Source organism: Musa acuminata, chromosome BXJ3-9 (assembly GCF_036884655.1).
Source record: "Musa acuminata AAA Group cultivar baxijiao chromosome BXJ3-9, Cavendish_Baxijiao_AAA, whole genome shotgun sequence".
Taxonomy (NCBI): domain Eukaryota; kingdom Viridiplantae; phylum Streptophyta; class Magnoliopsida; order Zingiberales; family Musaceae; genus Musa; species Musa acuminata.
Window position 1 is genome coordinate 43,882,527 of NC_088357.1, and position 23,347 is coordinate 43,905,873.

At 35.1% G+C, this 23,347-nt stretch overlaps 3 protein-coding genes across 3 annotated transcripts; 1 reads left to right on the forward strand and 2 right to left on the reverse strand.

Annotated features, from left to right (window-relative positions):
* Nucleotides 1–408: 408 nt before the first annotated feature.
* On the reverse strand, nucleotides 409–11,003 carry LOC135649572 (UTP--glucose-1-phosphate uridylyltransferase-like). The gene is made up of 21 exons (XM_065168063.1): nucleotides 10,844–11,003; nucleotides 10,700–10,747; nucleotides 10,443–10,534; nucleotides 10,244–10,334; nucleotides 7,968–8,028; nucleotides 7,807–7,884; nucleotides 7,656–7,706; nucleotides 7,471–7,544; nucleotides 5,530–5,602; nucleotides 5,284–5,341; nucleotides 5,121–5,167; nucleotides 4,979–5,044; nucleotides 2,808–2,840; nucleotides 2,590–2,642; nucleotides 2,436–2,511; nucleotides 2,275–2,331; nucleotides 2,096–2,179; nucleotides 1,905–2,003; nucleotides 1,726–1,830; nucleotides 739–810; nucleotides 409–662 (listed from the first exon to the last, which is right to left on the reverse strand). Exons 1-21 carry the CDS (start codon nucleotides 10,900–10,902, stop codon nucleotides 636–638), a joined length of 1,404 nt encoding a protein of 467 aa, XP_065024135.1. The 5' UTR covers nucleotides 10,903–11,003; the 3' UTR covers nucleotides 409–635.
* A 6,434-nt stretch (nucleotides 11,004–17,437) lies between these two features.
* On the reverse strand, nucleotides 17,438–20,147 carry LOC103998810 (NAC domain-containing protein 45-like). Its single transcript, XM_009420395.3, has 3 exons — nucleotides 19,946–20,147; nucleotides 19,580–19,857; nucleotides 17,438–17,919 (listed from the first exon to the last, which is right to left on the reverse strand). Exons 1-3 carry the CDS (start codon nucleotides 20,100–20,102, stop codon nucleotides 17,617–17,619), a joined length of 738 nt encoding a protein of 245 aa, XP_009418670.1. The 5' UTR covers nucleotides 20,103–20,147; the 3' UTR covers nucleotides 17,438–17,616.
* A 2,438-nt stretch (nucleotides 20,148–22,585) lies between these two features.
* Nucleotides 22,586–23,248, forward strand: LOC103998988 (beta-1,3-galactosyltransferase pvg3-like). Its single transcript, XM_065167194.1, has one exon. It carries the CDS (start codon nucleotides 22,586–22,588, stop codon nucleotides 23,246–23,248), a length of 663 nt encoding a protein of 220 aa, XP_065023266.1.
* Nucleotides 23,249–23,347: the final 99 nt, after the last annotated feature.

Here is a 23,347-nt window from a genome sequence, read left to right on the forward strand (position 1 = left end):
ACTTAAGCTTACGAGGCACGATAAAAGATCATAATAAAAACAAACATAAAATGATATTATTATATTTTTTACATCGTCAATCAATTTATGATTTAAGCATCAATCATGGTATTCTTGTTTTCATGCCATGAAAGAATCGGCCCGTTCCAAGTATACAGCGACCACCGGCAGACAGCAGCTTACCAATGCCTTTGGCAGATAGAAATTAGCTTGACCGACTAGGAAAATTGTTTGTATTATTGAAGAGGACGACATTTTGGTTCACGCAAAGTCATGAGTAAACAATCCATTCGACCCATATCCCACTGGCATTTGCCAGGGAAGACGACGAGGGAATCAGAGTCATCTTAATAGCTTCAATGCTCCATCTCAACGGAACACAAGCAAAGAGAATTGGCAAGCCAGGGGTAAAAATTTGGTTTCACAACATTATATGCTGCATCTCACGGCAGCGAGAAAACAACAATGTAAATGCAGGAGTTTTCTCTTTGTTTTGAGTGAAACATGCTCACATTTCATGAGTTGAGAACAAAGAGGGTAAAATGCTCAAGAGTGAGAGTCAAAACCTCTCTAAAGGGAATCCAAAGCCTCTCATGGAGCAGCCCAAATTACACACCAAAATTTCGTGAATATGCTCAGATATCTTCAGGGCCATTGATCACCTGACCAAAGCAACAAAGCACATTGTCATCGAGATACAAGGATGGAAAATGACTGACGGAGGATGTGTTGGTTTACCTTGTTCTCGAGGACAGCTCCATCAGAGATCTCCAACTTTACTCCAGACTTTGCGGCGATACTCACATTGCCCTTATCAAACAAAACTAAAAATGATTAGAAAATTGAACAAAGGGAACAAAAATGTAGTTGCCGGAAAAAAGATTCTGATAAAAATTCAGCATGTAGTTGCCGGAAAAAAAAAAAAAGTTTAAAACATAATTTGTATTATGGTTGAAATTTTCAATATACAACAAAAATTGCATATCTTGGACATTGCTTACGGTCCATAGTTTTCAATCTAGCACAGTTTGGCAAAACATGCCACTAGTTAGCATGCCACAACTAATTGCCTCTCTTCTTATAAACAAGTCATATTTCCAATGAATCTAGGACGGTTTCAGACTCCAAAACTGCACAAAGTCATGGTTACAGCAGAGGAGCACCTTGTTAGCCTTGACAAAGAACTACCCTACACCCTACTGATATGTCTCTTACCATCAGATTTGATGGACATTTCAGGTATCATAGTGTATTTTGAATATGTTAGATATTATGATCAAAATTGAGTCCATGGAGGTGGACTTGTCAGATATTTTTTCAGGACTTCTTTTTACTTACTCTTTGCCAATTCTAAATACATTATAAGTACAAAGATATAAAGTGTAGTAGTTCATGTATAATAGTGTAAGCAAGCATGTTCAGGAAGAGCAAAGATTGTATTTCACTCTAGAGAGGCTTCAAGGTTTTTATCTTAATTCAGCCAGCAAAAGTTTTTCAACTATTGCTATTGTGAAGACGTATGAAGAAAGTGTATTCCAAATGTAAAGGAACGTTTGAAAGGATAAGTAAAGCATCATTAAAATTAAAAGGAAATAATTGCAAGATATTCAAATAGCTTGATATAGCAAAAATTATGCACCCTGTAACTCAAATAAGTGAAAAAGGAGATGACTAATGCATCAAAGTAAGAAAAAGATGAGGAACAAACCAATACAGAAATGGTACCTTCAGTACTACTCCTTCACCAAACCAAACATCACCAGAAACCTTTAAGCTATCAAGCTCAACGATGCTAGGTATCGACTTGAAACGACTAAGGAAGTTGGCAACCTTCAAGTAGAGGAACAATTGTTAATCAACGACTTCAGTTAACAAATTGAAATCACTCTCATACATGAACTTACCTTCTTAAATTCAGGCCCAAGTTCAATTGAAGGATTTGAGGGATTTGTTCTAGCTTTATTGCGAATAACAAAACCATCAACCAGCGTATACAGATCAGACTGAGAGAAAAAAAGGAAGAGCTGATCATGACTGTGGCAAAAAATACTGTCAAGATATATGTTCATCACAATTCAGATGATTTGATTTTAACCTGTACTAGCAGCAAATCTGAGGTTGCCTTCACTGGAAGAAACCGAGATCGAGGAACATTAATCCCAATTGCATGGTCAAAGAACTATTTCAACCAAAATTTGAGATGCTTAAGTTATAAAATTAAGTTAATTACATAAGACAAAATAGTAAGAAGTATATAATTTGTCTAATGATTACTCGAATTGCTGCTCCAGCTGCAGTTTCCAGTTGAAGAACTTTTACACCATCTACGTCCTGCATAACATGACTAGCACATCGGTTTCACTTTCTATGACATGCACAAGAAAAGTAACAAAATGAAGAGGCAATGTAAAGTAGTCGTTTTTTAAGGTCACCACCTTAGGGTTTGGAATAATCTCCATTTTAAGTGCATCAGCTTCAACGAGTCGCTTAATGGCCTTCAAGTTCACCCATCTGTGATCAAGGAACTTTTAGAACAGAGCAACAGGACTCATTGTAATTCATAGAGTTGGATATAGAACAAGTACTTACAGATTGTTAGTATTGAAGATCTTAAACTTTTCGATTGACTTGAATTCGTTCACCTAAACAATAAGTAAAAAGACAGGATGTACATCAGTCATCTAGCCATGTCTCGGCTAATGGTGTTCCATGATGAAATGCATTTTATGGCACAAAAAACAAAAACATTTTATTTTTCCTTTAAAATGACATTGAATGAACAATCTGCCTCTCATGTTACAACTTACATGAGCATCAGGAACTTGTGCAATCTCAAGAAGCTGCAATTGACAATGGAGAAAAAGAAAAGTTAGACAAGAGTATGTAGTACAACAAATTCCAGAATGCTAAAACACATCCTGAAGTGTACAAGGCTTATATTACCAACATAGTTCTTAGATATAAGTTAAGAAGACTATGTATGTCATTAAGTACATTAAAGATATCAACTTATATTACTAACATATCACAAGATGTCAATGAATGATCCAAACATTTACTTACAGCCAAGCTAGCTTGACTAGTAACCAGTAAATCAGGGAAAAAAACCAGTTATAGTTGCATAAAGAACTATCATGGCATTATAAACATGTAATGCTCCTAGCACAAATACTATTACAAAGTGGGAATTGAATATGAAGGCCGTAGCTATGCTGTGTAGAACAACAGACTCAAACAAGGACCATAAATTTCCAAAGGATTCATAGTCGCCAACAATGCTACATGAAGAACAACTACCACCTTGATTTCTTATTTTAACAAATGACATATATAACAGATATTTCAAATCTTCTATATGAAACATGTTTTAATTTTTAAAATATATGCAAAATACAAATATGTAACTAGTGATAACAGGCCTTTAAAGCAAGGTTTGTAATTTCGTACCGTACTGGAGTTTCAAGCTTAATTCGATACAGTACGGTATAAGTATACCGAGTGGTACATTTCGGTATACCGCTCGGTATACCGCATGAGGAGCTGTGCAAAAAAAAAAAAAGGGGAGCGACGTCGCTCGATTTCCCCGTGCAAAAAAACAAGGAAAGGCGACGTTGCCTCGGCAATGTCGCTCGGTTTCCCTGCACGAAAAAAAAAGAAAGGCGTCACCTCGCTCGGTTTCTTCTGCTGGGAAGAAGAAATCACTTCTCCCCGTGACATCGCCGAGGCTTCGTCGTCGCGCCAGATCTCCAGGTTTTCTTCTTTCTTCTCCCTCTTCTTTCTTCCCCGTCATCGACCTCTTTCTTCTCCCTTTCTTTCTTCTCCGTCACTGATCGATGCTACTACCCGGTAGCAGACGGTCCGTGTACCGGTCTGCTGACGGACCAGTATGTACCGCCTGGTACGGGCGATAATATTCGAAATTAAAATCCTTACTTTAAATAATCATATTCACTTGACTTTTAGCAGTTCAACAACTGAAAAGACCAATGAATTTAATTCAGATGGTATCTTGTTGAACAAAAAAGAAAATAGAAGGCTAGGATGCACACTAGTTTTACATGCTACTTGTTCAAAAACTCGATAAGTTCAAACAGATGTAGTTTAATGCAACTTGGACAACAACAAGGTGTAGAAGACAAAATTTAGAATAAAGATGATTTCATTTTTATAGCTTTTTTTATAAGAAAGGACTTAGAAGTTGGATGAAGTCCCTAAATCCTAACCCTTAATATTTCTGATAAAGTCGAGCAATCAACTAATGGACTAATGGACCAGAACTAAAAAACTCTCAGACTGGCTAATGGACCAGCAGCAAGTTCTACTTAGATGTTTCAAAATACTAGAACATCAAAATTCCACCAAGATAAAATGTAGAGGTGCAGAAAAGGCACTACTTGAAGACAAAAAAAAGGGGGAAAAATCCTTAAACAGAAAATTCGTTTGAAGAAAAAGGAAACAACATTTCAGGTTATCAGGCTGTAAGCTCCATTATATGGTGCAAGCACTGCAGAAACGGGAATGAGCTGAAAACAAATGCATCAAAATCAGATGGCAAGGCATGGTAACCTTTTTTTTTTTTGACATAGAATGCATGGTAACCTTCTTTTTTTTTTGTTATAATAGTGAAAAAGATATCTTAAGCATGCATCATGAGCAATTTTTTTCTTTTTTTTAATCTCATGTGGTATATGTCATTCATTCAATATTGCCTCAAGGTGTCCAACTAAAGAATTTATGAGAGATTTATTTTTACTAGTCAAAGATAAAAACCCGCTGAGGTGACTGCAAATATATCAGAATTTGCTGAAAGATAATGAAAATCAAATTTATGAATAGATAACAGCAGCTACTATATCATTATAATTTAACTGTTCATCATGTCAGTCAATAGTATGTAGTGACAATTTAGTTTGAATGGATATTGAATATTGGAAAATTATATTGTAGATTAGGAAAAAAAAAGACCTAGACCACATACCTGAACCCTTCCTTCATATGAGATCAATGTACCACCTTTCACATCAGCCAAAGTTTTTGGTGTCACCTGAACACAGTATAAATGTTTTTTGCATGTCCTGAACACAATATCATTGACAAATTGAGTGAAATAAGCACCATACCTCCATACAATATTCATTCTGATTGTTAATCAAATGGTTTAGGATTTCTGTTTTGTTTGGTGAAGGGGTTGACATTTCATAAAGTTTATCAAAAGCAAATTTATACTGGAGAATAAAAATGGCCCATTAAGAATGAAAAGTAATGAAGGTAAGTGAAGGATACTTATGTCAACTATAGCACCCAAGTTATCCGAGTTTGCAATGAAGACATATTCCTTTCCCTAAAAAAATCAAGCATCAAACTGTTATAAAATTAAAAAAAATGAAATGAAATAAACCTTTTAGCTTTGATCCAAACCAACATAATAATTGGCATGGAAAAAATTAGCAGGTAGTATAGATCAAAACCAACATTATAATTGACATGGAAAAAGTCAACAGGTCATTGTTTTCGCAGGGAGTTGCAAACCTGTGATAGCAAGGCATCAAGCTTGCCACTGTTCATCAAGGATGGGAAAACATCACCATGACCTGGAGGATACCTTTACAATGACATAGAAAAAAAATGAAAGATGTCAAAGGAATTTCATGCTGATCTAATTAATTAAAAGTAAGAAAAAGATATATTCAAATCCACTAAGGGATTCATACTTCCAATCAGTTAATTTTCCTGTGAATGCAAGTAAAATTTTAAAACCAAATTGAAATTGTCATACAGAACACTTGAAGGTTGTAGATTTGTATAATTAACCAATTATTTAGCTGAAAATTAAACCCCAAGCTAGTTCCCTTAAGCTTATCCAGTCATAAAAATACTTTCTTTATCGAGAAAACTGACACAGAGAAAGAAAAGCATATAGAGAAGCAATCAATATGATGTTTCCTGTACATCCGCCTTTCACTACCATGTTGAGGCAAACTACTATAAGCATGAATATGTAATCATCAGGAGAAAAGATTACTACTGAGAGAAGTGCCTTCCCAAATACAAGGACATCTGGTTGCCAAATGAAATGAGGAAAGTTGTGATGAACAGGGAGCTGGTCAGGATAGTTGATGACTTGTAGGCCTAAGATCAACTTTGAGTGGGTGACTTCATGTATGAATACCAAGATTTCTATTATGTAACAGTACAAACTATAAAAGATAAGTACAGAATATATCTTTGTTTCATCATTTGCAATGTGAGGAATGACAACAAGAATATGTAAAAGGGGCCAATATGGACTCTCAAAGCAATATTAGTTTCAAGTTTCAACTGTTTAAACAAGTACAATACTAGTATACCTGAATGTATCATAGAGAAAAAGTAACAAAGTTGAATACTGACTAGTCCCAGACTCCAAACCTATAAGATCCAGTAGTCCTGACCTATAAGATCAGAACCAATCCTTGTTCAAAACAATAAATGCTGGTTGGTAAGTTCCAGCCTTATCAGTATTTGAAACCTTGGTGACCACAATCAAGACAAATTAAGAGAGATGGATTCACAGAGTATTACATCAACTTTATTTTTCCAGACCATGTGAACTACAACTTTCAACTAGTTTGCAATTTAACCAACCAAAATAAACACTTTGACCCTTCCTGAAGGAACAATTTACTCCACTTAAACATCATGAGAACCTGATTTAGAATAGACTTTCATTGTGTATAAAACAGAAGATTCTCAAGTGAAAATATTACTAAGAAATTATAAGGAAACATGTATAAATTATATCCTTGGGAACCAAAATTCGAAGAGTCAAATCGACAGCAAGAGAAGGTGATCCTTTCAGCTAGTTTTGCAGTGCCAAGTTGATATATGCATGTTTCAGTTTTGTATTTCTACCCTTGCAATCATGGTTTTCATGCACAAATAAGATGAAAAATTAAAAACACAGTGCACATTGTACATTAACACTCTGCTGAAGTCTTGTTTCACCCATCATGGGGGTTACAGCGCAAAGTATGATATTCAGGTCACAGTTCAGCAGAACACAACAAGAGACATGCATTTGTTACTTCGACATCGACAAAGGCAACAAATGGCATGTAATTGCAGAGGTTTTATTACCAAAACACTTGGAACAAGTAAAATTATTCGGTTCCACACAATTTCAGTGATTGCATACTAGTAATCATCGATTGATCCTATCATCCTCCTGTAAAGGTTATGGAAGAGGGAATAAAATGCATGGGAAAATTGATATTAGGGGGTATGAAAGATGAAGTTGATTGCAGAAGCTGGTATCCAGGATAAGATATAATAGGCAAGAATGAGAAATAATAAATTAGCAATCATGAATAGTCAAAAGGAGATATATCTGGACCAAACATTACCTTTCTCCAAGCATCATAGAAGTAATTAGACATGCAGAAAAACATATCTTATTATGTATAACCGGGACAAGATTTGAGCAGAACATACCAGCCATCCTTCCCGGCGTGGCCTTTGCTTGGCAGTGGCTGGAAATCTTCCATAACCAAACGAGGGTACTGGCTCTGCAGATCAATAGTTGCAGGCTAGTTAACACCTTAATCAGATTAAGATAGCAAATGATAATTTCTTAGCTGTTATAGCCATTCTGAATGATCTATTGATATTTTTCTGACCTGGTTAAATGTATGAATCTCAATATTTGAGTTGGCATATTTCTCCACGATCTTCAGAAACAATAATATGCTTAGTTAAGAGTTAGTCATGATATTTCCATGTCGAATTAACTTTCAAAACAATATCATAAATAAGGCAAGCTATCCTTACCTTTTGTGTATCATCATGAGTGTTGAAAGAATTCATCAAAAGCAGAGGGACATTGCATCCATACTTCTTATTGAGAGACTGCAAAGCATTTTCTATAGTTAAAGATCTATCAAAATACAAACAAAAGACTCTAGAGCAACTCACTACACTGCCCCCCTTACCTCTATTTGGATAACAATCAGGTCGAGGAATGTAAATCCATTACGCACTTCAATAACAGATCTGTAATGTCAAAATAAACACAATCATGGTAAAGTCAAGTGGAGTTTAAAAACATATACCTCATGCATTAAGTTGCAATATTCGTACAACCATATAAATGAGCCTATGTGATCTTAAAGATGATGATAATTTACACAACCCACACTGCAGTTGGTATGTGATATTAGGGGACTGTCAGGGGTGCATGTACAAGGTAAGCCACTAAGCTTGACTCATGGTACACATGAGGTAAGGTTTTGGATCAGACTAAACATTGAACCAATAATCTCACAGCTTAGTAGGCAAGATATTTTAGTCTTATTATCTTACTAAAAATTTACCCAAGTGTTTTACTAGACAAGAAAATACTGTGATAGAAACTTGAGATCTATGAACTCATTGATACTTTTTATTATTTAGTACTTTCATTGTTTTGTTGTCTTCCTCAATAGAATCTTAAACAGAAAATTCCAATGACCCTATATATTTGATGAGTTTGAATTTGTTGAACAAAATTGGACTGGCAGTGCCAAACATGTAATACAGTAATTTAGGATGCAGAAGACTTGTGAATCGAAATGAGGAAACCATATCACAATTCCAATGTAGGCAAATTATCCTAGCAAGTATGATGCAACTCAAAAAATCAATTTTGCTGAAGAACATGGAAGCATTATAGGAATCTAGTCAAAGGTGAAGTGCAGTGACAGAAACGATAAAAGAATCAGAGAACCCACTTCTGATAAATCTGCTAGTTAACTCACTCAATTGGTCAACATGGGAGGTGTCATATATTGTGGCTTCAGTAAAAATCACAGTGTATTATGTCATCCAACAAGTAAAACAACTTAAAACTGATAGGATTTGTTAAACCTTTGAACTAGCTATCATGAGGATAAGTTAAATTGCTGTACACATTACATCTCTCATATATACCATACGTAAAATTGTACAAAATAGTGATCATATTAAAGATAAACGGTAGTCTTTATCAATCAACCAGATGTTCTAATTTAATCCTCAAATCACTGAAATTCTAATCCTTTGGATCATTCAGGGAAGTACCACAAGTACTCATATATACACCAACATAAGCATGCATCCAAAAATAAGAGCATTTGCAACAGAAACATGACTACATCCATTCAGAGTTGCCATATCATGGCCGGCTTTGAAGAAGCAAATGAAATTGCATCAGCAGATCTAAACAATGTGGATTGCCACAAAATCATCAGATTAATTGAGATATCAACAGTACAAAGAGAATGAGGATTTTGATAATGAGAAAATCTGCTCTACTCAGTTTTGATTTAGTGAAATAACAAAAAAAGGTTAGGGCAGAGATAAAATTAGAATATTGTGAGCATCACATGAAATGAGATGGCAATAACTAGGTAATTCTGAGCACCAGTGTGTACTGGCTAGTAATTAAGAAGGTAAGTTTGATCAAGGAATTAAAAATAAGTCAGATAGATATGTACGGTCAATATTCATCAGTCTGATCAAGAACTAGTATCGACCCATATTTGTATTATTCTTTCTTGTAGAAGAACAGGTTAGTGCACTGTTTGGTATCGAACTGGTTACTAACACACATACCAGATCAAGAAATAAATCCTTGATTTTGAGCTTCCATGAATAATCAAGAAGGCCCTTTCATAAGATAAATTGTTTGTCCAACAACTCCACTAGGTGAGCACAGGATATCACAATTATTAGGTTCATGTAGTTAAGTTGTAGTAAATCATGTGCACTTATATTGGTGATAATAAATTAAGGTAGATCCATTGTCAACCTACTCATTTCACGTAGCATATTACTAACAACAGCGGGACTACAGAAAAAACTACCATCACAAATGCTGAGGAACCACATTTCATATATGTGATCTTTGATGTCATCCTTAAACGTGGGAAGAAAATGTTAATCTGTGAAAATTCGAGCCAACTTGAAACAAAGAAATGGTTCACCATATACATTCTACAAAATACTCAAGTTGATCACCTTTCAGAAGTAAATAAAAGTCACGTATTTCAGTTCAAAATTGTTTATATGCGATTCAGATGCCATAAACGACTGAGAAACTAAAGTACACAAGAGCAAATAAAATTAACAGATCTCTAAATATCAAACCACTAACTTAAATCAATTCGTTTAGCATAGTCATCATGCTATCGATAAAATTATTGAAGTTAACATTCAGAAAAAATCAACCGATACGATAAAATAATCATACTTAGGCCCCGTGCATCCCATGGTGGTTCCCAGTCCTCCATTGAGCTTTAGCACCGCAAGCTTGTCGAGAAGTTTCTTGGTTGCCTCAAGATCTGCAATTTCGCATTAGAATTTTAAACAGCCGAAGGCTACAAGCACCACATATAATGAACAATTTGTAAACAGTAAATCTCGGATCTGTCTATAGGAGAGAAAGAGACCTTCCGGAGGTGGTGACAGGGTATCATAAGGCACGACCACTTCATCAGTCGGAGTCTGGATCTTACTCCACTCGATCTGTTCTGCCTCGCCACTCCAATCCCATCAAAAACCCACGCGAAACAAACATTTCAATCACCAGAAAAGAAAAAACAGCTCCAGAAAGGAAAACCACAAAGAAATTATCTCATTGCACAAAAGCAAGCATCCGAACGCCACAGTTCCGGGAGAAACATCGCAGTTAGACGCTCGATCTTACCTCAGATAGCGAGACACTAGGCTGATAAATCCAGATTTCTCATTTTCACTGCCAACAACAAAAAATTCAAAAACTCGGATCAGATCTGACATCTTTCAGCTCAGTTCCATGGACAAGGACAAGGAAATCCGTCTCCGCGCTCACCTGATCTGATTGAGTTCAGCGACGGCGGATTGGAGCTTGGCGATCTTCGCATCCGCCATCGGGGATCGAGACCGGGAGGCGGACGAAACGAGAGGCGTCGAGCGAGCGCGAGACGATACAGAAGCGAGGCCTGATGTTGCCCTCTTGGAGTGAGGTAAGATGACGAGCCGTCCTCATTTATAGAATGGGGGCGAGGTTCTCCGTCAGTCAAAACGGCGACAGAATATTCGCAGGACGACGGAATCGTGTCCGTGCCATCAACGACACGTGGCGGAAGAAGAACGGCGCGGGAAGGGAAGCGAACCTCGGCCGTTGGTTCGAATGGATGGGCTCACCACTTCGTCGTGATTCGTGCCGTGGGCCCACTTGAGGGAAATGGACCTAACAACGTTACGAAGTCGGATAGGCTCCCATCACATCTCCGTCGGAGCGTAATAAGAAAGCAACGCCATGATGCGTGTTCGTCGTTACGTGTCAACAACCTATTCTTCGTAGTATTACGCGTGTTATTAAGAATAAGATGCTCGAATGTTCTTTTGGTGTGTTAATTCAATAAATATGCATTGGAAAAAGACGTCAAAGTTCATCACAGCATTTGCATTTGCATTTGCATTTGCTAGGAATGAGAAACTCGATCGTATCACAGCGGTTTGGAACGATTTGGATCAAGTTTTGAGTCACCGAGGATCAATTACGTTGACATTTGTGTCGTGAAATGATCGCATTCGTTGACATTTCTATTACGTTGTACGTAATTTGAGGTAAGATAAGATGGGTGTGACAGAATACAGAACGTAAGATGTCACGGGTAGGGATTAGTTTGCTATTAGATCTGTGCTATATCCGTGACACGTGTTTTAATTTGTGTTTTGAATCAGACTGAATATATTTTTATTTAATATAAAATATATTCTAATATATATATTAGATTTAGTGTACAAATATTCTATCAATAATTTAAAAATATAAAAATTGATAAGGTTTCAAAAACTATAATGCCCCTATCAATCTTTCTTCCTTCCTCTTTTATATATCTATTATACATTGAATCCCTCGATCATCTAATTAATGAATTATAATTCAATGAAAATCAAGCATAAATTATAATATATATTAAAGTCATGATGTGTTTGTACTTTGGTGATTTTAAATTTTTATAGTCATCTCAAAATATAATAATATTCTTAAATTTTGATAAGGTTGAGCTTACAATTTATTATCTTTGAACTTGTAAATTTAATGTTCATCGCATATGTTCCCGGATGAGAAAGAACTTATTTATAAGTTATTATCATTATTGTCATGATAAATTGATAAATTTAAATGTGAAATGAGTGTGAATGTTAAAAGGAAGTTCAATTTTGTAGGCATTGTCATTAATTCTCAATTGATAAATATCAAGAGTTTATTATAAGTTCCTACTTTGAAAATATTCCTTTTTTCAAAAAACTCAAACATGATCTCTTTCTTTAAAGATCTTCAAATGATGATGCTTGTTAGCATTTATTTTTGTAAACTTAGTTATTAGCTTTAAGATTCTTCTTTCTTTCTTCATGAATTTTTATCATGATAATAGTAAAATCCACTCGCTTTGAAATTGATAAAGGTGATTCAAGTATTTTAGCAAGATCTATATTATAAAGTGAAATATGTCCATAAGTAATCTTAAAGAGATTTTTACCGATTAACCATAGAATTATAAGTAAATTAAACACGAGGTAATATAAGATCTCATTGTTTTGATCTATTTTAGCAAAGTATTGTAGCAAATTATCCAAGGTTTTATTAACAACCTCAGTTTGTTTCTCTATTTGAGGATGATAAGTATTACTATATAATAGGTTAATGCCAATTTCTTTCATAAACTTCTACAAAAATGATTAAAAAATTTAGTATCTCTTTCTAATGTGATAGACTTAGAAATTTTATAAAGTTTAACCACTTCATTAAAATAAAATAAAGCTTAACAATATAAGAAGCATCAATGATCTTTTTACAAGGAATAAAATATGTCATTTTGAAAAATCTATCAATAATTACAAAAATAAAATTTGTACCTCTTTTAAGGTTTTGATAGACTATCTATACTAATATTTTTCCAAAAAGCATTAAGAATTAATAAAGAAGTATATGCACCAAGATTCTGAGTTTGTCTTTTTAAAATTTAGCATATTATATATCTTTTTAAATATCTCAGTGGATTGAATGTTAAAAATATTTTGCTTGAATAAAAATAATTATTTTTTCTCTCCAAAATGATATCTTAATCCATTAGAGACTAATATACGCTCTTAGAGAATATTTAGTAATATAAAGTTGATTTCTATTAAAGAGAAAATCATTTTTGATAACATAATTTTTATGATGACTCTTCATGCATAAGTCTCATATTTCTCCAAAATCTTTATCATTCAAAGTAAGTATTCTTTATTACATCAAATCCTTTTAGTTAGGCACACATAGTATTAAGAAGTGTCAATTGTTGATCAAGTGCATCTGCAATCTTATTATATATTTTATTCTTATATATCAAAATAAAAATATAATTTTATAAAAATGTCACTCATCTTTCATATCACCAATCGAGACTTACTTGAAAATTTATATGTTTAAGAGTTTAATGATCAGAATCTAAGATAAATCTTCTTTGGATTAAATAAAGTTTTCAAGAATAATAGTATAAAATTTAATATCATAAGTTAAATATTTTTTCTTGTATTATAAAGTTTCTTACTTAAAAAATACAAGTGGATGTCGTTCTTGGCTAAATACTCTACCGTACTTACATGAGAGGCATCACAATCAACTTCAATAATATAATGTTTCTCACTAAAAAATCCAATAAGAATAGTAGTGGATAATTTTACTTTAGAAATTCAAAACCACTATTTGTATCTGATGTCCATTAAAATACTTCTTTCTTTATACATTTAGTTAGACGAGTTGTAATAGTATTAAATTTTTTAATAAATTGATGATAAAAGGATGTCAACTCATGAAAACTCCGAACATTTTATAAGAACTAGCATATAGTTGGCATGAAGTTGGCATTCTTAACATTTTGTCTGAATAACTTTAGTTTTCTTAAGATTTTCATATAGTTGGAATTCTTATAGGCTAGAGTTCATAAAGTACATTTTAAGATTTACATATAGTTTTTCTACCTTCAAGATTGATAGGATAATTCTAAAATATTCAATATAATCAAGTTTGTTATGACTATAAATAATAATATCATCAAAGTAAATAACAATAAACTTTCCAATATAAGAACTTAGAATTTGATTCATTACCCACGTAAAGGTTCTTGAAGTATTTGAAAGTTCACATGGCATAACTAGACATTCATATGAACCTTCTCAAGTCTTAAAAGTAGTTTTTTATTCATCTTATTGTTTAATACAGGTTTGATCATAACCACTTCTAAAATTAATTTTAGAGAAAAATTTGAATACTACTAAGCAAATCGAATATATCCTTTACACATGGAATAGGAAATCTAAACTTAATAGCAATCCAATTGAAAGTTTGACTATGACACATATCCATCAAATCAATAGAGCTAGAATGATATAGGCATAAACTTTTTTAAATATAACCTTATGTAGTAGATTTATAACTTATTTATTCAACTCTACAAATTCTTTTAGACGCGTCTCGTACTAAAATTTATTTAACAAAATTGCTCCTAGAGGAAGAGGTAGGCTACTAGAAAGTTCTTCAAAGCATATGCCTTTAAATTCCTATAAAATGGCTTCTACTTAACGAGAAATTTTTATAGACTGCATACATTCTTTAGCAACTAACATAAATAATTAACTTAATTCTCTCTGTTATTTAAAGTAAAAAAGTTATTTTCTTATCTTTGGGTTAAAAGTTTGGGAGCAAACTTTCTTTGCATAGCAAAAGCATAATTCTAACTCTATTAAACTTAAAAGTATATGCATTCTTTTTTATCATCATAGATAGCACAACTTGTCATAGTTTTCCCAAGAGTATATGTCTAATATTCATTGATACTATATCATACCATATATTATCTTTATAATTTTTGCACATCGAAAAAGAAACTAGACATCAATTAGTAACTCATAACTCATTATCTTTCTTGAACTATATAACCCAAAATCAATTAGGATGTGATTCTATTTTGATATTGAGCTTATCCACCATAACTTGAGACATAATATTCTCACAACTACCACCATTAATAATAACAAACTTTATGAGACTAGCAATATGTTTTAAAAATATTATTTCATAATCATTCTTTATTAAAAATCTCCTCTTCGAGTAACAAGTGCTTTATAGATTACCAAGCATTTACCTTTTTCAAATGTAATTTCTTCGGAAGCTTCCTCTAAGTATTCATGTTCTCCAATATCTTTAAGTTGTTCATTGACATCTTTTTCTTTAGTAAAGTTAACTCATATATCAACTTGTCTATTTGGGTACTCATTCATACACCTATTTGTGTTTGAAGCAAGTAGGAAAGTGACTTGTGTGTCTCATTAGCTTTGATCCACAAGCATTATAATGAGCATAGTCAGCTTTAGAAGAGGAATATAAGGAAATGTTAGAATATATCTTTGCTTTACTTTTAGCAAATTTTTCTTTAACTTTTAGTGTAATTGATAAACAGATAACCTTTATAGTCATTGTATCTCTACTTCATCTCAAATCATAACTTATAAGTTATCAACATATCTTGCAACAAGTTATTCTTTTATCTCTTAAGTATTATTTCGGGCCATCAACTTGTAGAAGTCTTTAGTGTAGTTGATGATGGTTTTGCTATCTTACTAAAGATTATTAAATTGTGAAAGAGAGTTTGAACATTGAAGAAAATTTTCACAGAGCCAAGATTTTATCTTCTCTCGATATAAAATCTTTATTTTTCCTTTCTGAAAGCACATCTCTTATACTTTATTTCACTAGATTGAAGAACAACCTTAAGGCCTCATATCAATTATTTTTTTTATTTTTGGATATCTCCTTGTACTTAAAGAATTTATGAATAACAATAAGTTAATCAAAAAAACTTGTTAGATAAAAATTGATTATGGAGCTCTAGCAAGTCAATGTTGATGTTGTCATTTGCACAAAAAAATCTCTCTATGTATTAATCTTTTGTAGCTTTTTTGGATGTAAGGAGATTCATGTCTTCAAATTCATCACTTGTATAACCATAGCTTGAACCTCTAAAGTCATGGTTTTTTAACGTTGGAAGTGTATGGTAAACTCTTCAACTTGTCTCCATAGTGATTCAATTTCTATATCTCTTTTATCTTTATCTGGTTGTATCATTCTTTCACCATGTTACCATATGTTCCTTTAGTTGTCAATAGAAGGAAGTACTCCAACATAAGAAGACTATGATACCAAATGAAATGATGTGAAACAAAAAAGAAAATAAGAAAGAGATTATGAGAGGATAAATAAAACTCTATTTCAAAAGGTACTAACAAATTACAAAAATTTGATGAAGTTTCTAAAGCTAGAATGCTCTACCAATCTTTCTTTCTTCCTCTTTTATATAGATCTCTTGTAAGTTAAATCTTTTAACCACCTAATTAATGAGTCATAATTTACTAGAAGTTAAGCATAGATTATAATACATATTAAATTTATGGTGTATTATATTTTGGTGATTTTAATTTTTTATAATTATCTCAATATATGAATCGTCTTCTTGTAATTTGATAGGGTTAACTTTAAATTTATTATTTTAGAACTTAGGAGCATTCAATGCTCACTATGCATTTGTAGTCAAGGCTAACTATATCTTAATTAGCTCAGTAGGGATTCAACCAGTTAGTTAGGTTTTATGTTAATATGAATTTTTGAATAAGTGATGAAGACAGGTTTCGAGTTTAGGATTTTGTAATAAACTATCAAGATTTTTTCCAGCTAGTTACTAAGCAGTATATTAAAAAAAATATCGGATGAAATTTTGAAACCTTTCTGTGTGACTCGATCGTAACCACTAGGGTACTATTATCGTAAGTAGAACGACTATGATCGAGAGGGAACATATATGCTCTACAATAATCTGCTTCATCTCGTAAATTTGATCTATTTCATAATCATACTAATTATAGATTAGATCTGCCTCCTTCGACGTTCTTCTACCATCGTCAGCTCTACTCGACATATAGCAAAACAAATCATTGGTGATCCTCCTCTATTCAACTTTGCTACAAGCAACCAATATCTCAAGCAACCAACCAACATCCATGTCTAATTATTGTTTCCTACAAAAACAATAGCTCAAGACTTATATACATCACTACAACAATTCTAACCTCTTTCAGATTATCTAAAGGTGGCAACTAAACATCTTTATTACTCAACAAAAAAGATTCAAGAGAACTCATCCCAATACCAAATTCTGATCACAAGTCAAATATATCACCATCAATCCAATATCTTAAATATGATTTAATAATTATTATTTATGTGTGCTATTTACTTATATTATTCATATCGATATGAAATAAGGATAGAAATTGTAGTTACATGTACATTAAAAAGGAAATGAAAAATCAAATTATAAAGGCAAGGGTAAAAATAAAAATAATAGAATCAGTTGTTCTTTTACATCCTTTAATTCCCACCCAATTAATTCTAGCTACATGCTTTGCAAACTTGCTGAACATTTACTTATCAGTCTAATTAAGCACATACTTAATGTAGATTATCGACATGCTACTACAATACAATTACATCATCTTCACCACAATAGGAAGCCTTTAGAAACGAAGAACGAAGCATCAATTGGCAACAGCAGCGACACATGAAGGCTCGTCGCCGCCGTCGTTGTTTGATACGTTGGAGCACCACGCATCGTCGATGATGAACTGCATCCAACTATCGTCCTTTGCTTCATCATCGCCATCATGGTCATCATCTACGCGCAGTGACGACGACCCCATGGGCATATCAGGTGAGTGCGTCTCGATCTCGGCCATGGAGTCTCGCAAGCTCTCCGCCAGCGTTGAGCTGCACTGCCCTTGTTCTTCACCTCTTGTGCATGCAACAGTCTTCTTGAAAACCCGACACAGGGCGTATGAATCCTGGGAAAAAGAAACACTGTGATCACACTGTTGTCTAGCATATTAACTTTATGGATTGATGTTGGTGCAGAAGATTACTGTTAAAGTATGTTTTTGGACAATTATGCAAGATTATTACAATTGATCAGATCTCTTTTGGTAAACCTAAGAACACGATTGCTCCTGTGGAATCTAAGTTCATAATCTTCGCAGAGGAGATTCAAGAATGGGTAGGAAAACAAGCATATTTGCAGGTCGTTCAAGGAAGGAGGTGTGGAGATTAAATCTCCGGATCATTAGAATCATACTGTTGTCTTGAAGTACTTAACAGGAACCAGAAAAAAAAAAAAGGGAAAATGTTAGCTATACAGATTTATACGAAGGATTCATGTGACCACAACATTTGGAAAATCAAAGCCTTCTGTTCAATGCATTTGAATACCAAGAACATAAAGCTTGGTTAGCAAATATCAGGTGATGGCAATAACTCAAAGTTAAGACAGAGCAATATGGAAGCATGCTAGATCTGAGGAGATCAACATCAAGGATACTTTGAACTCACCGAGGAGGAAGAGAGCAGAGTTATGGCGGTATAAATTTGCATAAATCCAATGATTGATGACACAAAATATGCACAGACATCACTGTGAAGTACAATGCGACTGCCGGCCATCATTCTAATACTGGTCATGAGAACACACATAACACTTAATGCCAAAGTCTGCTTACAGGTGGCAGATTAGTAGGAGCTATGTTTTTACACTCCAAAAGCAAAATCGTTTCTCGATCAATGCAAGGGGCAAAAAGGGAGGAAGCCACGTAACATTTTGAATGCATGGATAGAGCATGACAATCAAAACATCAGAAGCCAGGGTAGAAGTGAAGGCTTGCACCTGAAGTACAGAAACAAAGTAGTTGTTCTATTTAATGCAGTTTTGCTTCTGATTGCTTTAATTTCTTGTACTTCTGTATTCTTATTGAGTTCTGCAGAATTTGGAGTTCAGTTTAGTTGTGAATTTGTTCTTGCAAGATTTCTGAATCTTTCAGGTAATGTTGTATACATCACCCAAGAGAAGGTCATCTTAATTATACTAGGAGAGTAAAATATCAGAGGTATACTAGGTGTCTGTAATGTGTGTGTGTGTGTGTGTGTGTGTGAGAGAGAGAGAGAGAGAGAGAGAGAGGGGAGGGGAATAAAGTGAAAAGCCACCACCGACAACGTTGGATACCATGCATGAGGGATGCATGGTTATCTTTGCTTTAGTGCAGATTATGTCCACTCATATACATAAAGCAAGTGTGATGGACACAAAATTAATGGTGATGAACAACTGAGAGCATTCTGCAATTGTCTTACTCTAATGCAGAAAGTAACAATAAACAATCGTCTCGATAGACCACTGAAAGCAGCCTTGCACTTTGGCAAGGACCAAAGCAAGAAAAGAATATCTGACTGCATGCTTCTTGTGGATAAAAATGAGAGGCAAGCAACCCGAAAACCCTAACTTTCCATGCACTCCATGCATAACCAACGTAGCACCTCTACTTTCCAACACTCTTCTCGCTCACGTAGCCCAGCAGAAGACACAGATCTGCTACTGTGCCGAATGAACAATCCATGTGATGCCTCGTCATGATTATGTGCTACATGGAAGGAGAGGCATGAGGAAGAAGATGGTACCTGAAGTCCCACTGTATCCTCGCACTCCTTATCATCGAGACGGTACTCATGCATCACCCAGCTGGTACGCACTCCTTGAGGAGCTCGGCCTTTGTAGTAGACCAATGTCTTCTTCATGCCGATGGCTCGATTCTGATGGCAAACCCGTCGGTCCTTCCCGGTCGACTTCCAGTATCCAGCTCTCGTTGCGCGGTTCGTGCGAAAACCATTGGGATACTTCCGATCTCGTTGTCCGAAGAAGTACCATTCTGGATCCCTACTTGGCAAGAATGATTTCCCTTACAGAACCCAAGAAATCAGAGAACATGAGAAGGAGAGAAATGTGTCGTAGGATGATCAAGATCGTAGTGATCTCTTTAGGCAAACCTGCTAAATCCCATGGCTCACATTTGTAGAGATCCACTTCTGGGATTATTTCCAGCTCGATCTTGAGACCATGGATCTTCCTCTTGAGATAGTAATTCACCAGCTCCTCATCTGTGGGATGGAATCTGAAGCCTGGCGGAAGACCCATGGGAGCCATTGTCTCTCCCTGCTTCCTTTGTTTCTTTCTACCTCTTTCTTTCTTCTCCTGAGACCTCCTCAGCTGCCTTCTCCTTTAACTTTAGTCCACACTTATAAAGGATGCAAAGTCTCTCCTCCAAGTAGTTCTCTCTCTCTCTCTTTTTCTGATTCTTATGTGAGCCACAGGCTCTTTACAACTTCCCTTTACCATTAATTATCACACCACAATTTGAAGGAAATTTGACTTGCACATGTTTCTTTAACCTGGTAATAGATGTTGCAAGAGCTACGAAAACCTAAAGTGCTTGAAATCATGTGCTGATGGACAAGATTTGGGTTCTCTTCTCAAGCTTTGAGTAAATTTATTGTGTCACTTGAAGTTTTAGCTGTGCCTGGAAACAACTTTAGTTCTTAAAGAGAACTCAGAACTACCTTTAAACCAGTTAATCATCTCCTGTCTTTGTTGGCCATCAAAATCTTGAGGGAGAAAGAGAAAACAGAGGATATTTACTTTTCTTCTTTTACGAGTCAAGATCAAGGCCTACTTTTTCTTTTGGCACACATATATTAATATCCTTTTAAGTAAGATTAAATACCAAGTTAGAAGAAGTAATAATAATGCACATAAGACTAGTCTTTCCATATCTTGAAATTTAGATTAAAAAAATACAAAAAGAGAAGTGAAGAAAGGAAAAAACTAATAGGTTGCAGTTTGAACTCTTTAAAAATGACAGTAGTTGATTGTTGCAAGATACTAAATAAGTTGATATGCTAATATTTAATTCATTAAACATTGAGAGGCCAGACTTAAGTTTCATTGCAAAGAATGTCAATTTCTCTGGTAATATTAGTAGGTTTGTCATAATAAAAAAAAATGTGATTTTTTATAATGAGTTTTGGTTTTCATTGGTGCAATATAAAATACATTATTGGTATTTGAGAACTTAAGTCTTATTTTTAAGATCTAAATTTGTTACAATAAAAATAAAGTGAAATATCTTCAATGTAGTGCAGCTAGAGCTTGTTATCAGTGGGCATTGGAATGCCAATATGAAGCTTCCACTGACAATATCCTCTCTGTTATATGGAAGAATTAGCTTCCAAATGCAATTGTGAAGAACACTCTAATATGTTATTTCCAAAGTTCCAACCTTTGGGATTCAATCTCTATTGCAGAACTAGTACTTCATTTTTTTGGCTTTTCTCACAACTACATTGAAGAAAGAGAAGAAATATATGAGCCTGGAGAAAAGTCTAAGGACCAAGTTACACAATTCTTTTGATATATTAGAGAATTCAATTCCCACACATTAAGAGATAAGATAAAACACATGCATACACAAATTAATTTTGGAGTTCATGAAACCATTGTGTGATTCATATGCTTAGCATAATTTTGAATGAAAGGGTTTCTTTGAATCAATGTTGAAGACATTCAATCGAGATAATATTAAATTATTAAGTAATTAGTGTAGAAGTCATCTAATTAAAATGATTGATTAGAAGTTATTAGTATCAAAATTGATTATCGATACGTCGAACGGCCCAACACATAAAGGTCATGAAAATTAGATTTTCTATGAGTTGGATGCTCTTTTATATCTATGAATAGTGATATATCAAATTACTAATATTATAATAAAATTTACATTTTTTTAATACTTGAAATTTGTACACCAAAAATAATGAAATAACATTTTAGACTTAGCATTAGGGATTAGGTGAATATAAAGCGCATCATTTAACATTATTTAAATTAAATTTTTATTATCTTAAGTTTTCCAATTAAACATCACAATATTTCTTAACTAAACCATTTTCAAAGTTATGCCACAAATTTCTACTAATTCCCTGTACAAATATACATCAAAATCCTCATAAAGAGTATTGACATGGTGAAAAGACTCATCAAAGCATATCTTGCCTCCTTCTTCTTCATGGAACACCTCCATGCTTTATATCTCCTTTGCCTTTGATGATCCCGGAGAAGCACCTCCATTGTGGTCCTCGCACAGCTTTCACTTTCACTTTTCTTTTCTTGATTCTATCTAATCTTGAAGCTTCTCACAAGCCACGAATGCCACTCACACAATGATGCCCTAATTCTCTTGGAATTGTATGATGATCGATCTTAATTATGGATGCGCACAGTTTAATTCACACTTACAATCTGTCACAATCCATACCTCCTGCATCTCGGTTGCCTTCCGTCGGTGTTGATGTTGGATTCCTCAAAAGAGACATGGGGTGTTCCCGAACGTTAATTCTCTCCTCTCAAACTGAGATGAGTTTAGTTCACGTGAGATGGCCAACTTAAACGCCCTTCGAAACACACAGAACCACAGATAGGATCAACTTAAAACGTCATAAAGCTGTTCTTAAGCACACACCCAAAGAACAGTAATGAGAGTTGCATGTTACAGTGTCTTCGAATTCATCTATCTAACCATATTAAATACTATGATGAACGTATACCAACCAAGGATTCATGGTACGTGAAGGATGCGTGGGTTGTCGCTGTTGCTTGGTGTTCTCCTCTTGTTTGCACTCCTCTTCCTCGACCTCCATCTGAAGCCCACCACCGTCATCTTCTCCAATGAAGGCCTTGTCACCGCCTCCGCTCCACCCGCAGCTAAGCGAGAGTTCAGCCTCCTTATCGGTATCCTGACTCGCGCCGACCTCTACGACCGCCGCCACTTCCTCCGCTTCGTCTACGGCACGCAGGCCTCCTCCGTTGCCACTATTCAAGTCAAGTTCGTCCTCTGCAGGCTCACCAAGGCCGAGCAGCGGATGCTGATCGCGTTGGAGATCCTCCGCTTCGAGGACATCATCGTCCTCGACTGCACCGAGAACATGAACGCCGGCAAGACCTACACCTACTTCTCCTCTCTGCCAACCGTCCTCCCGCATCGCTACGACTACGTGATGAAGGCCGACGACGACGCGTTCATAAGGCTGGCAGCGCTCGCGGCGGCGCTGAGGCCGCTGCACCGGAGCGACCTCTACTACTGTGCTGCCGTCTCGTGCTCGAGCAGGGACCCTTCCGTCGGGTACATGTCGGGCATGGAGTTCGTGCTTTCGTGGGACCTAGTGCAGTGGATCGCCACGTCGGAGATCCCGGCGAGGGATACGGTGGGACCGGAGGATAAGCTGGTGGGGAGGTGACTGAGGAGGGGGAACAAGGCGAAGAACCGGGTGGCGGAGAAGCCGGCGGCGATGTACGATTACCCGGGGACGAACGGGCGTTGCTCGCAAGAGCCCATA